At 39.9% G+C, this 19,020-nt stretch overlaps 1 protein-coding gene across 4 annotated transcripts in view; it reads left to right on the top strand.

The window, feature by feature from the left end:
- Mettl25 (methyltransferase like 25) overlaps positions 1 to 19,020 on the top strand; it is a 66,306-nt gene that overhangs the window by 31,233 nt on the left and 16,053 nt on the right. For 3 of the 4 annotated variants that reach the window (XM_028754566.1, XM_028754564.1, XM_028754568.1), the window contains 3 exons: positions 6,358 to 6,452; positions 7,491 to 7,520; positions 8,467 to 8,540. In XM_028754566.1, coding sequence (XP_028610399.1) covers positions 6,358 to 6,452; positions 7,491 to 7,520; positions 8,467 to 8,540 — 199 coding nt within the window. The remainder of the gene's footprint in view (positions 1 to 6,357; positions 6,453 to 7,490; positions 7,521 to 8,466; positions 8,541 to 19,020) is intronic. The other variant, XM_028754565.1, reaches the window with a different exon arrangement.

Here is a 19,020-nt window from a genome sequence, read left to right as displayed (position 1 = left end):
GTGTGTGTGTGTGTGTGTGTGTGTGTGTGTGTGTGTGTGTGTGTGTGTTGGTTAATTTCAACTGTTCTCACATCATATGGGTACAGCTTTTCAATTTAGGTCATGGGCATGTCTTGGTGGGAGAGGTTTGTCTTACTTATTAATAGTCACCTAGCCTATTGTGGGTGTTATTGTTCCCTGGTTCATGGTCTTGGACTGTATAAGGGGAGAGAAGAGGGTTAGTGGAGTACTGAGTTCACAGACAACATGGGTACGATTGATTCTCTTTGCTCTTGGCTGGGGCTGTGATGTAAATGGCTGTTTGAGTTGCTACATCGGCTTCCATCAGTGATAGACTGTAACTGGGAAGCGGAAGCCATATAACCCTCTCCTGGAAGTTGCTTTGCATCATGATGTTTCATCACAGCAACAGAAACGAAAGTACTCAAATGGTTTAAGATGAGACTGTCTTACATGCGGGTTGAATTACCTCTGCTTGGCCCTCCTTGTGATAGTACTAACTTTATGTGTTCTAAAGAATATACCTTTCTTGTGTCCTCATTGCAACCATGAGTACAAGTTAGGAAACATGTGAACTTCTTTAATGGCCTCTGCTTTTCCAGTGATAGTTTCTTAGGCTGGATGCATGACTGCTCTTTAACTAGTTGTCATACTGAATCATCTAGAAACATGGACAGTTATGGGTGTGCCTCCCAAACCTTTTCCTTTATTTCCAGAAGTTGCTTGGGAAGTCAGAGAATTCTCTGTTGCCTCAAGAAAGATCCCTTCCCTATACCACAAGACTGTTTTCCTACTGTCAATCTCAGAAATAATTCCATCATACCTTACATCTCATCCCAGACCTTAATAACGCATCTTTAGCGGGTGTAGTGGCTCACACCATTAATCTCAGCATTTAGGAGGCTCAGGCAGGTGAATCTCTGAAAGGTCAGTGCAATCCTGGACTAGATAGTAAATTCCAGAACAGCCAGAGCCATCTAGTAACACCCTGACTAAAAACCACCAACCCCCCTAAGCAAACAAAAACCACATATATACACTCTCCAAAGGAAGGAAGGAAGGAAGGAAGGAAGGAAGGAAGGAAGGAAGGAAGGAAGGAAGGGAAGGAAGAAAGGAACAAAGGAAGGAAGACTCAAAAGCACCAGTTGACTTCCTTTTAGGACTCTGTTGAGTAATTACATGTACTTTGATTTCACCCTGTATTCTCCCACTTCTCAATTACAAAGTCCTACTACTACAGACTTACAGTCTCTCAAATTTAGAAGTACCAGAACTGTCACTATATGGAACATCTACTCAACGCTCTTTTATTTTTTATATAATAAAACCTGTTCTTTCCCCTGAAGAAATACACTTTCCCTAGCAGGACCCACTCTCAAGTCATACCTCTTGTTTTATATAATTGTAAGCCACTCAAGGCATGTGAGTGGCCAGGCCTGTTCCCTGAGGACCTCCAACCACAAGATTCCACCCATAGAACATTCCAACTTCCCTAACTACTGAGCCCAGGCCCAACCTACAGAGTAAAAAACCCAAGCTCTACACTTAAAAACCCACTAACCCTCACCATAAAAAGCTTCACTCCCCGAGAAATGCTATATAAACCCTGCCTCCCGCCCAGTTCTCTGCTGCTGTTTGCCCGATAGAGGCAGCCACCCTCCTAGGTCCTTCCCTCCTAATAAATCTCTTCTGTGAGATTTGTTGTACAGTGTAACTTTGTGGTATCCCCTGGCTCCCAACTGCCAGGATACCTTTCCCTTTAGAGCTGTAACACTTTGAGGAAGTCTTTCCCCTCAGAGCTGTGCTACTTACAATAATTACCTCTTTACAATTCATTACTAACTCCAAGATTCTATCTCTGCCCTAAAGCTGTATAAGAAATCAACCCTGACACTTCATGTTTACAGCCACAATAATTGATTATTTCTCACAGTTCCTGTAGTTAAGAGATTAGGGAATAAGTTGGCCATGAGTTCCTTACTAGTAACTTTTTCCTGGTAATGATATACCCTTTCCAAGGCTTTGTTTGTTTGTTTGTTTCAGAAATTCTGTATTCTTTTCAATCTAGTTAAGTAATTTCTTACAGTCTAAATGTTATCACTCTAGGAGAGTCTGTTTACCTATTCGCAGGCAAGTAAACATACTTTTTGTTCTTGAATTCATTGCAGAGCAGTTGGGCCTTTCACTATAAAACCGTGTTTGGGGTTGGAAGATTTTTTAAATATATTTGTACTTTTTAATTTTATTACATATATTCTGATTACAGGTTTCCTTCCCTCCCAGTTCCTTCCTACCTCCCCTCCCATCTTGGTCCACCACCTTCTTTCTGTCTCTAATTAGAAAAAAAATAAAACAGGTGTCGAAGGGATAATAGGAAAATCAGTATCATAAGATACTATTGTTTGCACCATCAGGAATCCCATAGAAACAGTATGAAAGCATACTATATACACAACGGGCTTTATGATAAAGGTGTGTGTGTAAGTGAGAGAGAGAGAAGAAAATTTAAAAAAAAAAAAAGGAAAAGAACTGACATGACATTATGAGACAGGGAACTTGCAAAGATACTGTTGAGTTTGTTTTCTGTTCTCCATCTAGTGATGGACATGCCGCCTGCCAGCCTGCCCTTAAAGGGAATCCTGTTTTCCCTGTGAAGACACCCTTGCAGAAAACTCAACTTCCGTTTGCAAGTAGTTATCAACCAGAGATTTCTTCTGAGTTCACACCCACTTCTCCTTTCAGCTCTTGAACCCCATCTGGTGCAGAACCCTGTAAACCTTGTGCATGCTGCCTCAGTTTCTGTGAGTCCGTATATGCAGAGAGATTTCTGATTCAGATGGCCTGTCTTCTTGGTTTCTCCATTTCTTCTGGCTCTTATGCTTTCTGCTTCTGCTTCCTCCATTTGGAATTCCCTGACCCTCCAGAGGAGGGGTTTGATGGAGACATCCTGTTAAGAGCCGAGTGTCCCAAGGTCTCACTTTCTGTATCATGTGTGTCTATGAGTGTTATTTGTTCCCATCTGCTGCAGGAGGAAGCTTCTCTGATGATGGCTGAACAAGGCACTGATCTTTGAGTATAGCAAATGGCATTGGGAGTTGTCTTATTGCTTTTTTAATAACAGTAGTATTCGCTTTTACCCTAGATCCCTGGGCTATCTGGTCTCAGGGTCCTGGTAACCCAAGCAGTGTATACGATGGGTTCCATCTCATGGAGTAGACCTTAAGTCAAATCAGACTGGTCGGTTTCTCCTACAGGTTTGTGCCACCATTGCCCTAGCATGTCTTCTAAGCAGGACATCGGTGTAGATCAGAGTTTGTGGCTAAGTCGGTGTTTATATTTCTCCTTTGGGAGCATGCTGGGCGGCTTCCCTGGGAATGGAAGTAGACAGTAAGGAGAGGCTACAGAGCTGAGGATGAGACTGGAGGATTGGCTATGGAGAGAGGAGGGAGAGTGAAGGTCTGAAGCTCACCTACCCGCCCCACAGGCCTGTTTCTTTCCTTAGGAGGCTTGGCTGGAGGGTTATCAGGGAATGCCTGCTGGAGTGGAAGGCTAGACTAGAGTGAGGAGTGAAGGCAGGGAAGTATGGAGAAGATCTGTGATCTGAGAGGGAGGGCGGGGTGCTGCAGTGGTAGTCTGCCACAGAGCTGGGGTGGGTGGGGCAGTGAATTTGGAGGGAGGGAGGGAGGGAGGGAGAGAAGGACAGAGAGAGAGAGAGAGAGAGAGAGAGAGAGAGCGCTGAAGATCTACAGTGCGCTTACCTGCTTTCCTTGGAGGGTTGGAGCTTTTTTATTTTGGGGGCCATGGATTTCTTTTGTTTCAAGTAAGAAGAATTGGTGTTGTGTTCTTTAGTAAATAAATTGGCTTTCATACACTTTTTCAGTGGGCTAAGCTTGTTTGCTTACTGGTATGTGGTTGGGATTATAGAAGAAATTGAGAATTTGCTATTCAGTTACGATTTTTGAATTGTTAAGGTATTCAGCTGTTTGTGGAGACCATTTCATTAGATGCATGAGGGTTTTATTGCTTGTTTGTGATATTTCACAGAATCAACTGTGATACTGTTTTGTCCCTCAATTTCTGCAGGATATTGGTTACAGGCTCCTTCAGAGCTAAAATGAAGTCTACTTCTTCATATAAAGTAGGGTAATAGCGTTACACAGCAAATGTGGAAAATCCTCTATACTTTTACCATTATTCATAGATTAAATACTTCATAAATATAGGTGCTATATAAAGAGATATTATGCCATTTTGTTTAGGGAATGATGACATGGAAAAGTGTATTTGCCCATGTTTATTTGGTACAGACTGAATTTTTAAAAATATGTTATGCTTTAGTTGATGTACCTACAGACTTGGAATATAGGAAACAGAGGGTCAACCATAATCTTATGGCTTACTTTATCATTTACTTTGAGTTTCTGTTCAATTATCATATACCTTAAAAAGATTTCTATAATAATTAGGACAGGACTATCTGATTGCTGTCCTTTTAATGCTTTATTGGCATTCTTAAGGTATTGCCTCTCGCATCCCATGAGGTTTGCCTCAGAATAAGATTATGTTGATGTGGAAAATTTACATCACCCTAAGAATGCTAAGAAAAACTTGAGAAAACATAATAGGTCAGAATCAGAGTGACAGTGGCCTAAACAAGACAGACAGAGGAATAGTTCTGTTTCAGTCCAAAGACGACAACTAGAGTTTGTATGGGAGTTGTCCATTATAAACAGCTTCTGAGACTCCATCCGCTATGCCTCTTGTTCCTGTTCCAGTTGCTCTCCCACAGTGATCACATTCAGCTAGAGAAATAATGGAGAGAGGAAGAGTGTATCCACCACATTTAGTGCAAGCGTGCATCCATTGCTGCTGCACACATCCCACTAGCCAAAGCCTCATCCGATAGGAAGAGGGACTCTGTGAGAGACTGGAAAGTTCAGTTGAATCTCAACAACTAAACCCACTGTACAAAGAATAAGGAGAGGGTGGAGTTAGCTTTTGTTAGTGAGAGTTTGTTCTGGTTACAGTAAATAAGAACACACCTCCTCTCCGGTGCTTCGTTCTTTGCAGTAATATCTGTCTATGGTAATTCTTCCATTAAACAACAATGTCACAGTTAATTTATAAAAAAGCATGGACTGTGCAGTCGCACTACCCGTGTGACAGCATGTAAACCAGCTTTCTTCTCTTGGCTGTGCCCAGTCTCTCTATCGGAAACGTAGGAAGAATAGCATACCTAGATCACAGAACTGCTGCAGAGACATTGCACATTAGTACGCTTAAAGCACTCACAGTAGTAATTCATAGCATTGAAAACCATGTCAGTACTAGACTTATATGTATACTCCAGCTCTGAAGGTACAGGAAGAGTCAGACTTTGAGTCTGGCATTTGGTAAGGTAGTTAATGACTTTTAATTTAATACTTCAATGATTTATTAACTACATAAAATTTAAACTATCTCTCTTAACCAAAATTCACCCAATCCTTCATAGTACAGGCATTTCTTAGTAGAATATACATCTACTGCATTTTCTTTAATGAATTTTTTTCAAGTTTTTGGGTTTTCTTAATCTAAAAACAATGTATGTTTATCTCAGTTTTCAGTTGTTTGTCACAGTTTTAATAACATTAATATCTGTTTCTGAGATCTCAATTTAAAATACAGATAGTTTCTTTGTCTTCTCAAAGTATAGTGACTTTATTGACGTAAGGAGTTTGAGCCTTAGCAAGTTATGTATGTCTGAGTTCATTGGCAGTAGAAATGTTGGGTTTCTTTGTCCTTGTTTGAACCATGTAAGTGCAGTTGAGCCAAATGGCAGTGCACAAGAAACATTACAGCTTCTTAAAACAATGAAAAAATAAGAACCCATACAGCTGTTCCATCCCCAAAAAGGGATCACAGTGACAGGAAAGATGATGCTTCAGTATTGTTGGGAATGAAGTCATACTGTTCTTCAATAAATTGCCAGCTGTTATATTTTCTTCCTCTTAGAAAGATGGGTCCGCAATAAATGTCTAGTATGTCATTAGTTGTCTCCTATGGTTACACTAAGCAGGAAGACTGTTGAATTCTAAGTTGTTTTTGCTAAGTCTTATATAAATAGTTTTTGGCAAATTGGTTAATATCAGATCTGAAGCTTACCCACGAGGTAGCTGTTGTTGAGCAAATACATTTGATAACATTAACAAGCTGTCAGTTGACAGACTTGGAATGCACTGCTAAACATCTTGTCACCACTTCATTTTCATCACTGTTTGACTGTCTCAGTGACTGATTGGCTCTCAGGAGATTATTTATGGCCACTGGAAGAGGAAAGAATTTTATTTAAATAATCCTTGTTTTTCCCATCTGCAGGATATGCTAAAGAAAAGTGGGGATTTCCAATGTGTCATTATCTGAAAGAGGAGAGGTGGCGCTGTGGGCGGAATGCGAGAATGTCAGTGTGTTTGGTACGTCTGCTTCCTAGAAAACAAGAGGACTTTATCCAGAGCTTATGCAATTCTTTATTGTTGGCAATGATTGTTTAACAATCATCAATATTCCTGAACATTGCAATTTGTGAAAAACATGATACAGGTATTCACCCATCCACTTTACATGCAGCATCATAGAAAAGTTTACATGTGGCTCTTTTAGTTATGATATTAAGTGCATCAACTGCAGGTCTTAAACACAGAATTAGTTCAGCACTTTATTATATAGACCTTGACAGTGTCTGTATATTTCTAAAAGTCTTTGCATATTTTAATTTTTTATAGAATAGGAAAATATTAAACTGTATAATTTAGCTAGTCAAAAACCTTATTTTATTTGAGTTGATGGTGTTCCTAAATTTTAACCCTTGCAATAATTTGCCCATGTCACCATGTGAGCTTACAAAAGGGCAAGCTAGCTATTAAAGGTGAGTATTTACCACTAGAAAACTTAAATGATCCAGTTAATTTACCAGAATGAATCTTAGACCTACAATCTGTTCATGTTTGTTTGGGAAAGATGAAATCAAGAGATCAAGGGGATAGCTTACTGGTAGAAGAAGAACCTGGACTTAATTCCCAACACTGGAGGAAAACTAAGAAAATGAAATTACATGTCCCATAAACTATAAGGTATCACAGAGAGGTTTATAATACATCTATGAGTGTATCATATATAAGAGCAGCTTTGGATTTGATTATCTCGTCCCACTAAACACCAGTCTGACTCCTCCATATTTCCTGCTAATTCCTTCTACAGTTCAGAGTGTATAATCAGAATATAAATGTGTTTCTATATATGACACGTTTCCATTATAAATTAGTCCTAATTTATACAAGCATATGAGGTAACATTCTTTAATAATATTAATGCTTTTAACTATGTAAACTTATATGTTATCACAAACTTAATCTTTTTGATTGTCACTATTGCAAATCCTGGTAGAGTGTATTTATAAATCTCCTAAGACTAAATATGTCAGCAGACTTTGTCCTATTTCTTTCTTCTTTAAGGCGTTGGAGCGGGTTGCAGTTGGCCAAGGGGTAAGTGAGAGTGTTTAATGTAGCTAATGACCAAATGTAGGTTTTCTCTCAAGCCCTCTTCAGACTTGACCTGCTGCTGAACTTGAAACCTGCTGGATTTTAATAAATATCACCTCTGCTTGTCATCGCTGCACATTCAAGTGTATACATGCTCGGTGTATTTAAAGTAAAGTGAACTTTCAGCATGATACATTAAGGTTTGAGGAAAGTTTACCCTTTGCCCTCGTCCTATGTATCACATACAAAATACATGTGTCAGAGGGTACACGCTCTTGTTTTTTCCTCATTTAAAATATACTGTAGGTGTTAGGTGGATTTATTACTTATCAAAAAAGAAAGTCAATTCTAAGACACATCCAGTTTATTCCTAGAACAGCCAGGCACAGGCTGCGTGGGAAATGTTGACAGTCTTCCCCTCCCTCCCATCTGTACTCACCAGGATGGAACAGACTAGTTAGTCCAAGAGTGAGCGCTGGAAGGCACTCTAGAACTCACGTCATTTTGCTCAGGACAACTTGGGAATCGTAGTTGTTTTGTCATGTTTGCTTTTCTCTGTGAATTTTGTGTGTGTGTGTCATTTAAAATGCATATCATACAGTCTGTCATTACTTTCTCATTCAACTCTTTATTTTTTATAAAGTATACATTTACTTAAAATATATTTTTTATTATATATATTATCTGAATATAAAGGAGAAATTGTCATCTCCTCGGTAGCTATGCCAGCGAAAAGTGCAGAACTTTGTAAGCAGTTCGTAACTAACAATTTTTCAAACGAGTAAATTTACAAACCTACCTGGCATTTCAGTAAGACACTATCATGTCTCCCTCTCTATTTAACAGCAAGGTCAGGCTTGTCATGGTTGCTAGACCCCAAGTCTTTAGTATTAACTTTGTTTCCGGGTTTCATTTATTCTTATACATATATATCTTCATTTTTTTTCAGCTGCCTACTGAATCACTCTTCTATCGTGCTGTTCTTCAGAATATTATTAAGGATCATTATGGCATCAGCAAATGGTATGAGAATTTTATTTTGTCATTTTGCTGGTGCCCAGAGATAGTTTACCTATAACGTGAAATACCTTTGGTTTAATACCAAGCAACCAAACAATGAGTAAATAAATAAAATACCTGTGTTATGTTGTTAGGGTTTTTTTAACATTTGGGTTAATTTATGAAGGATAAATTAGAATTAGTTTTAGTTTGTTTATTCTTTGGGGGAAAAAAGCATTTTGGAGAGAGCACATAGAGTTTATTAATGGTTACTAAAGGATTATCAGTGTGGCCCAGAATTGGCCCAAGCAAAGAGGAGCAAGAGTATCCCTAACCTTAAGTACATTTCATCATCTGCAACAATGGAATGACAGTGCCAGCCTCAGGGGTTTTGCACAAGCAGGAATGTGACCATGAAAGTAAAGCACGCAGTACAGTGTCTGGCAGTCAGTTGAAGTGAGGAGATGCTGTTCCCTCCATTAGTAACAGCTCGTTCTATTAATATCAAAGGCTTTGGATAATCCTTCCAGTGATCCTTTGTTACTAAAGCAGACACTGACACTCAGATATTACATGAGAGTCCATCAGAAACCCAAGAAGTCCATGATTCAACTGGGCCCAAACCAATGTATTGGGTTGTCAAATAGAAACACTTTTGAATGCAAATACCCAGGTTAACAAGCTTCCATTGAGTGGAATTTAAATTGGACAGGGCATCTCTTGACATGTAGCTGAAATCTTGGGACCGCAGAACAAAAAGATACAGTGAGGAAAACTACGGCCTGGAGGTTGAAGGGCATACTTTTTCAGTGTTAGGGAAGATTGTACAATGACGGGTGAGCATATTCAATCCTCTTGTCTAATTTCTTCCAACCCAACTTTCCGCCCCTAACCCCTATCCCCACATCCAGGTTAATTTGTGCTGCCCAAATAATCTTGGATGTGTTCTTACTCTGGGGTGCAGTTGACTTACCAAACAGGGACTATACTAACTAAGCCTTCCTTTCCTAGCGCATAACAGCTGCTAGTAGTCCTCAGTTAAGAGCGGAGCTTTGTGCCCAGTACCCCTCTCCTTACTAGAATGAAGTCTGGCTTCAGCTCTTGTGTATGCCATCCCAGCTGCTGTAAGTTTCTCTGCGCAGCTGCCCCACCGTGCCCAGAAGACCCTGTTTTCTTGAAGTCATCTACCTACTCTGGCTTTTAGACTCTTCTGCCCTCTTCAGCATGGTAGAGTCCTGTCAGTTAAGGCTAAGGCTGAAGAGAAAACTGGCTTTCCAACCTCTGGTGATAAGAAGTACCTTATCACTAACAACTTAGTCTTACAGAGACCACAGGAAAAGCTTCATTTCCTCCCTGTCAAGCTGCCCAGCACTGATTAGTCAGTCCTGCCCCTTTCTCCTCCCAAACACAGTAAAATAAAGATTGAGAATTTACATTATTTCTCAACAGTAATCAGATACTCCAATGTCAGTGGAGATCATTTGGGGTCATAGCAGTAGCAAGGATGAACTCCACCAAGCATGTAGAGTATCCATAGAGACTGACTCTGCCGACGTGTATAGCACTTTATTCATAGATGTACAAAGTGAAGCAAACAAACAAATAGATGTTCATCAGTAGATCTGTAGTTAAAACAGCCCTTGATAGCCCCCATCAGAGACTACTCACTGGGCTGCAAAACAGAACGAAGTATTGTTCTATACAACAACCTGGCTGAATCTCCAGACAGTTGTGTTTGAGAAAAAAAAAGCAATTATAAAAGTATATATAATGTGTGATTCTGTTTTTACCCATTCCTGGGGATGGAACATAGCTCAGTGGAAGAACAGTTTTCTAGTATGCACAGGGACATGGGTTTAGTCCCTGTACCACTACCAGGGCAAGGTGTTGGGAACAACAAAGTAGACCCATTCAGTACATTCTTGAAATGACAAAGATACAGAAGTTGCAAGGTACTGCTGATTTCTGGGCAAAAGGGGAAGAAGGCAGGATGGGAAGGGATGGGTGTTGTTGTAAGACCCTGCTGTAATGGAGATGCTGTCTGGGCTGTTAGAATCAGTGTCTACTACATTACCAGCTCAAGGCGTGGGTAGCTACATTCAGGGTACACTTAGACATCGTCTTTCTTAACAACTTTGTGTGATCTTACATTTTATGACAAAGCATTTACTAAAAGCAATGGGAGACAGAGCATACAGCAATGGCCCACATACAAATTCTAGATGTAAATAATAAAGTGACAGCAAATGACCATGTGAAGAAAAAGGAGCGTGGAGCATGACTTTGAAAGAGAGAGGTGCATGTAAGGGAGGGCTTGGAAAGTCTTTTAAATAAATGTATGGAGCAGAAATAACCTACAAAGTATTAAACAGAAGATCTTAGAATGGGAGTCAGATTTTCAGAAAGATGGTTCTTTACCCAGACATCATTTAAAAGCATAATTTTTAAATACCACTAGAATATTGACTAAAAATGTCAGCCATATCTAGACCTGGACATAGTCAAACACACTGTATCCCCAGCTAATCAAGAGACTGAGGCCAGGGTATTAAAGTTTAAAGGCAGACTAGATTATGTAGAGAAATTCTGCCATATAGAGAAATTGTGACCAGAAAAGAGAAAGAAAAATAGTATGTCTAATGAGAAGCCTAACTATGGTAAGTGACAACACTCATGAGGATCACAATAAAAGAGAAAACGTGTATACTGTTACACTAAAATGCGAGCTCTCAGACGGATTACAGGCTTCCTGGGATCCAGTGCCTTTAAGGGCTAACCCTGAGCATGGATGTGTTAGTACATACACAAAGCTTACCAGCACGTGTACGAGAAAGCTGAATCCCAAGTAAAGCTAAGACAGTCCTCAAGGGGAGGAGGTGAAGGTGGGGAGGGGGATAGATAGATGTCATCTTCGTGGTAGAAGCTTTATACGTGGAAAGGAATAAGCTGGCAGGACGGTACAGCACAGTGCAGGGAGGAGTCTCAGGCTCTTTAAGTTCTCTGACGCTTTTACACATAACTGCAGTCCTGTGCTTTAGTAATAATGAATAGTCACTCTTCATTCATTTATATCCTTACTTTTTGCAGTGTTGGGGATGACCCCAAACATGCTAGGCAAACATTTTCCTGCTGGACTACATCACTGCTGTCTTCTCCATATTATTCTCTTCTGTAATGAAAGTCATAAGAAGCAGATCGGTTTTTTTTTTCTGTTATAAGTTATGAGTTACCAAGTTTACTCATATTTTTTTTTAAGTTTTACCAAATAGTAAAATTAAAACCCAGATCTTTAAAACTTTCTCACTAAATTACAGCAAGTCCTTGAATCTGTACCATGTAGTCAATTTAAAATTCAAAGGACTTCATCTTTTAACCTGAAATGTAATTTGAAGCTTTACAAAGGACAGTCTCCTACAGGATATTTGACGTCTTTAATGTGTATTAGCATGTAAAAGGTGAGTCCATGGCTCTCTGGTGGGGCTGGAGAAGCTGAGCCTTGAACGTTCTATTCTTTGTGTGCTTGCGTTCATTTATTCTGTGTACTGCTGCTTCACCGTGTCCTCAGACCACACACAGCTGTTGGCTGGGGAGCATGTGTGCCGCCCCCGTGCTCGTAGGGGTGTATTCAGGGAAGAGCGTGTGAGTAGTGCTGCCCTGCACTGAGTAGAATCTTAATTAGATCTAATGTATTCTCTTCTATGAAAAGAAAGAGCGAGTTCCTCCTTAGCATGCTGACCGTGCTTGGTTCTCACATAGGGCCCCTGTAATCTGCCCTGAATCTCTTCTCATTTTTCTTTCAACCATTACATTTTTCTAACATATAGAAATTATTTGATAATGTTTCACCTTTATATAGCCAGTCTAAAAGATATTCATTGTCCCATTCAAAGCCACTTCTGATCAGTCAAGTATATCCTTTCCACTTAATGCATTCCTGGCTCTCGTAGCGGCTGCCCATGCTCCCTGGCTGCACTAGATTGTTGCATTTCTTGTGTAACTATTTTTGTGTCTCCCATGCTTTGGGGGACTCTTTGATCTACCTAGCATATTCTCTTACCAATTTCTGCCACTTCTTTCCCCTAGAACATGTAGCGCATGGCATATTTAGTATCCTTTCAACTCCTCACAGGAGGGTTTTTTTTTTAACCTTCTTTCTGCCCATTATACTTAAACTATAATAAATGGCTTCTAATGATTTTCAAAGTAAAATAATTTGTCCTTCTCCTCAACCACCTGGTGGCCACAGTCCTGTTAGCAGGAAAGTCCTCTTCAGAGCACATTTCCCCTTAGTGTTCATCTTCCAACTCACTGGGCCGTACATGCTTCCTTTCCTTTACAGAAGAGTGCCAAAGGACTCTTACTACTTCTCTGCTTCCCTCGAGGATATTCTGCTGTGTTTTACTTACCCCACAAGAGCAAATGAGCCTTTTCAGGAGCCTTGATTTCCCTGTTGCTGATACCACAAGCAGGACTCAGCTCTTACCCTTCTTTGTCTGAGATCTGTGTTGCCCACAGTTTACCGGTCTGTGTTGGAGCATACTTCTCTCCTATTCTAGTAAAACATTTGCTTGATGTTTCTTGAAAATACCGGAAGAGTTAAGGCTTTGCATCCTCTATTCCATGGCAGGAACATGGCAGCATCTAGGCAGGCATGGTGCAGGTGGAGCTGAAAGTTCTACGTCCTCATCTGAAGGCTGCTAGTGGAAGACTCATTTCCAGGCAGCTAGGATGAGGATCTCAAAGCCCATGCCCAGAGCTTTAAGACACGCCTACTCCAACAGGGCCACACCTTCTAGTAGTGCCAGTCCCTGGGCCAACCATATATAAACTATAACATATACCATATAGTAAATAACTTGGGGACACTGGATTAAAGAATAGAGTTGTATTTTGTTATTGTTGTTAGCTTGCTTGCTTGTGTTTTTCTTTCACAAATGAAAGATTAAACCTGTGTGTGTCCATATCTGTGTTGATGTGTATGCCTATGTGCTCAAGTGCATGCAGGTGCTCAAGTGCATGCAGGTGCACACGGAGGCCAACAGTTGATACCTGGTCCTTCCTTGACCATTCTCCTGTAAGACAAGTTCTACCACTGAAACTGAAGTTCATGATTTGACTAGACTGGTTGGCCTATCTGTCTCCATCTCTCCAGCTTTCCAGGGCTGGAGTTAAAGGCACAGCTGCTGTGTCGTGGTTTTTACCCCAGGTCCTCACACTTGGACACTAGGTACTAACCAGCTGAGCATCTACACAGGGCCTTGAACAGTTTGCTTTTTACATAACATATTTTTTAAAAAATTATTACATCTCTGTTTTTGTTTGTTTCCTTCAGTTTGGGAGATGCTGTCCATGTAGCATGACACCTGTGTGGAGGACAGCTGGTAGGAGAGAGTTCTTTGCTCCCACCACGTGGGTCCTGGGGATGGTTCAGATCATGAGACTTGGTGGCCGTGCTTTTACTTGTTGAGCCACATCACCAGTCCTCCTCGAAGATTTTTATATGATGAAAATAAGAGCCTGAGAGTAGAAAATTTCAGAAAGGGATTGGAGAGGTGAGGCAGTAGATATGCATACTCGGTCTTCATCCAGAGAACCGGAGTCAGTTCATGGCACCCGTGTTGGGCTGTGAGCATCATTTGTAAATTCTAGCTCTAGGGGAGCTTCTGTCTTCTCCTGCTGCCTCTCTTGCACATACATGCACACACATACACGTAAGTCTAAACAAAAAGGTTTCAAAGACACAGAAAAGAAGGAAAACAACCACTCAAATCTTTAATCTTATGCATTTTCTGACAGAAAATATTACTTAAATAACAAAAAGATTTCTATTTTATTGAAATATTTCAACATAAAGTAAAACAGTGAATGTGCCATGTAAGTAATAAAATTATCCATGCAGACTGTAAATACATCTTGTTTCATAATGAAAAAAAATGAAAATTTTCATTTCATTTTATATTTATTTATAATTAAGGCACTTTATAGTTAAGGCTGTTATATTCTGAAGTTATCTAGACAGATTTCATTGTTATAAATGATGATTATAAAACTGGAAAGTGTAGACTAGTTACAGCAAGTTCTTAAAAAATGACCAACATTACTAAAAAAAAACATAATATATTCATATTCGATTTGTGTAGATCTTTATTGTACTCATTTGTTTCCTGTAATTTAAGTCTTGAAGGTCCTGGGCCTGCATCTTTTTCTCATGTAACTAATAAAATTCAGTTGCTATCCTTAGAACCATAGATGCTTCTAAATACTGGTCAAGAAAAATCCTTTTCTTGCAACTACAAAAGAATAGGTCATATTCTGCTTCAGAAATTCTATAACTCCTTTTCCTTAAGTGTGACAGGAGGGTTGTATGGCTATTCTGTACGGACATAGGCATAGGAAGGTGTTCTGAAATCTCCCTGTATCATTTTACCTGGAGCTCACAGGTGACCATTCTTCATGTTCAGCTTAATAATATAAAGCACAAGTTCCATCCTTGCTCTGCAGGATGTAACATTGGCTAGGAGTTACTAAGTGAAGTGTAGAAACAGGTATCAGGCAGCTTGCTAAACCTCTCCACGTTATTTTCCTTAATGGCGTTAGTAAGAGCTAGTGTTTGAGAACTAACTTTTAAGGAACGGTGTGTTCTTTACTTTGCACTTCATATTGTGTTTTCATTTAACGTTTTCACCATGTCCTAACTTATTCTTGTTTGTATCGTTAGACTTTCCTTTGTTTGTGTTCCTACAGTACATACAATAAATATAGTAATACATTTTCCTGTTATTGTGTAATGCCATTTGTTTGTTTATTGGATTAATGATTGGATCCACTATTGAGATCCTCCTATATGTGCCGACTATGCTAGGCACTAGCAATATGCTTATAAACAAAGCAGTAGAACTTTTCTTTAGAATAGTGGTGCCCTCAGTTCAACCCCTGGGCCCACGCAGTAGAATAAGAGTACACAGACTCTTGCAAGCTGATTGCTGTCCTCCATATAGGCATCACGGCACGCCTGTGCTCACAGTCACACAGCTGTATATGTCATATCTTGCTCATAAAATGAATACTTACTTGTGATATGCTAGTGTAGAACTTTTACAGTGAGCTCAAAATTTGGAATTAAGAAGACAAAAAAAAAAAAGAATAAAATTGTAATGTTCATCCCCTTTGGAAAAGCCTACTAAGTTAAAATATCAAGGGAGAGAATAATCAGAAAAGTAAGAATATGTGAAAGAAGTATTTGTGTCAGGATTGTGATTTCATGTGGAGTGCCTTAAGAAGGCTTCCTTAAGGAAGCAGTGCTCTAGGTCGGTTCTGAAGGGAGTCTGGCCTTCCAAGGACAGAGCTGGAGGGTAGAATGAATCTTCCAAGAAGAGTGTTTATAGTTAAAAGAAAGCATGCTCAAAAGCTATGCGCCAGTGTTGCCGAGGAGACAGTGTCACACACAGTGTGGAAAGCCCGGTGGGAACTGCAGAGCAGGCTACACTCAGGGCAGGGCTCTCGGCTTACCCTTACGATTCAAGATGCATGAGACACTCGGGAAGAACTTAAAAAGCAAGAGGGACCCAGTCAGTCACCTTTCTACTTTGCTTATAGTTTCTTCCTGTTATTGCTAAAGATAAATAATAATACAAAGATTTCAAATGTCTTATGCAACCAATTATTTGGAACTATAAAAAAATAAAAATTGAATATATTTTTTTTTATTTTTAAGCAGTTTAAATTAATAAATCCTGGAATCAAACCGGCCCACTGCTTGCATTCTGATGCTAGTCTGCAGTTCCATCTAATTCTGATAATTTTGATGTTATTTAACTAACTCCTAGCCTAGGAACTGATGGCAGTTGATAGCTACTAACGCAGGAAGAGAGTGAGTTTTCTTTAAAATGTTGGACTCTGGTAGGTTGATCTCATGCCCTTGGAAGTCCATGTATCAACAAATATCTGGGAAGCATGAATTGATATTAATGGGTAAAACAAAGACAAAAAATTGGGTGGGTAGGGAAGAGGGATGGCTCTGGGAGGAATTGGGGGAGGGATGAATAGGCTCAAAACATGGGAAATTGTCAGAGAGGGAAATTTAAATAAAATTGCAACCATGACACAAATACATCCTGAATATACAAATGTTAATTTAAATATTTTCATGGAAGGCTAAAAAAATTTTTTTCCAGGAGCTTAGGAGATGGTCCATTGAGTAAAATGCTTCCTGTGCAAACCTTAGGACCTGAGCTGATACTCTCATGTATCCTCATAAAACCACACCTATAATACAAACCATCACAGGCCTAGGACACAGCAGCAAAGCAAGAGAGCCATCAGGCTTCCTAGCCAGCCAGTCTAGCCAAAGTGTTGAGTTCCAGATCAGTGAGAAACCCTGTCTGAAAAAGTAAATCAGAGAGGAAAAGAAACACACACAGAGTAACTCAAAACTATGACTTCAGGAATGATTTTGTTTTTAATAGAGCCAAAGAGAAAGGCTCACTGGGTAAAAGGTGCTTGCTCCAAAACCTTAAATAAAAAGATAATATGCACAGAGACAGCTAATATCATGTCTCGTTCTAAGGACTGTACATGTATTATCCATGCTCATCCGTGCAGGGTCTCTAATAAGGAAATACTATTGCTGTTAGGAAGCTAGTCCGTGGCAGAACTAGTGGAACTGAGACCTACAATTTTGTCTGTGTACTTTCTCTGTTGAGGAACCCCATAAGGTAAGAGTGACTAGTGTACAATAGAGTCTCTTCATTAAAAGAAAGACTCAATGACTTTTCCCTTTGGGTGCAGGGTGGGTACCCTAGAAGCATTCTTAAGATGAAAAGCAGGAAGTGACATTTGATGGCATCTTTTGTGACAAGTCAGTTCAGTTCAGTAGTTTGTGATGTTTAAGCTGTACCTGTCTATCTACTAGATCAATACCTGTTAGGCATAAGATGTATAACTATTTGTCGAAACTGAGAATGACATATAACCCTGTAAAACATTTGTTTTGGCTTCCTCAGACTGTACCTATTCAAACGTCTTCTCACTCAAGACAGTGGTAAAATAACAGGTTAAGTGAGAAGATAATAAGGACTATAGAAATTCAGAGTGAGCAGACTGTTAAGCACTTTGTGAAAAAGACTAGGTGCACGTGAGCTTTTCTGTGTGAATTCTAATACAGCTAAGGAGAGTGGGGAACTACCTCGCTATTCAGAAGTGATAGCTTGCACAGATAAAACAAACAGAAGTGTGGTAGACAATCCAAACCAGTAAGCAAGCATTTAAAAAGAGAAATCCAATGTCTGCAATGATGGATGCTGTATGAGAAGTTGGGGAACTGTTGCTATATATGTGGGTCCAGGTTGTATAATTGATAGAATACTGATTCACAACTTTTAAAGTAGAAAAGAGACAAAATACTTCTTCTAAAAAAAAATCTTCTAAAAGCATGTAAACAGAAATGAACAAAGAGTTAAAGGACGGGTGTAGAACACTGCTGGAGTGATGGGGGCAGGAGGAGCCAAAGGGGCAGGAAGTGGGAGAGGGCAGACTATGGGGAGGAATGACAGACAGGAGAGAACATGCAAAACGCCTTATAGAAACCTACTGTGGAAGTTTCCAAAAGAATGTACATATGTATATACCTACGGAAAAGGAGTTTAAATGCTGTCACCCTGTGACAGGGAGCCGTCCCCCTCCCAAAGACCAGAGGCTGTAAATAAGAACCCCAGTGCCATGTGTGAGGTGCCTCTTTCAGTAGTTAGCCAGTGAGGCACCAAACCCATCTCCCAAAAGTTACAAGCTACTGCCACTTTGGTTACCTTCCAGACCACAACAGAAAAATCCTATTTTTTTTAAAGACATCACATACTTGAGTTGTAGGATTAGGATATGGAGAAATCAAGTTTCTGCTCCCCTGGAAGCTCTCTCCTCACTGGCGATTTTCAAGGTTCTGGAATGTTCTGTGCATACTGATGGGGCAGAAAAATCATCAAAAGTCTTTCTCGGTTGTGAACACTGAAAACTATGATAACAACTGGCATGGCAAGATATGCCACTGACATGGCACAGATGGCATAGGACTAACCACCAGCATTCTGCCTGGATTTAAAGCCCACCCCACAAGATGAAGCTCGTGCCTAATTCTGTTAACTGGGCCAAAATCCCATAACTGGCTCAGTCTTAGACCCTAGTGGACAACCTAATACTACTGTTCTGCTAAGTGGACATAGCAGTACACTGCCCCACCCCCATGTTCTTCATTTCATACCCATAGGTTAGTCCTTATATCCATACAGATCTCAGCCCTCATCAGAGAAGCTGACTTTTGCAGTAGATGGCAATTAGTATGGAGATCAACTAAAAAAACTGCAGAGAATAAGAGACTGTAGGGTGCTTAGCTCTAAATGAGGCATCTGTATCATACCTCTTCACCCTGAGACTCAGGAATCATTTCAGAAGAAATGGTGAGAAAAAATTGTAAAAGCCAGGGATAGTGGCTTTCTGTAGTAAGGCCATATTT

Source organism: Grammomys surdaster, unplaced genomic scaffold (genome assembly GCF_004785775.1).
Source record: "Grammomys surdaster isolate TR1022 unplaced genomic scaffold, NIH_TR_1.0 126028, whole genome shotgun sequence".
In the NCBI taxonomy this organism is placed as follows: Eukaryota; Metazoa; Chordata; class Mammalia; order Rodentia; family Muridae; genus Grammomys; species Grammomys surdaster.
This window is presented reverse-complemented; position numbering and strand designations above follow the sequence as displayed.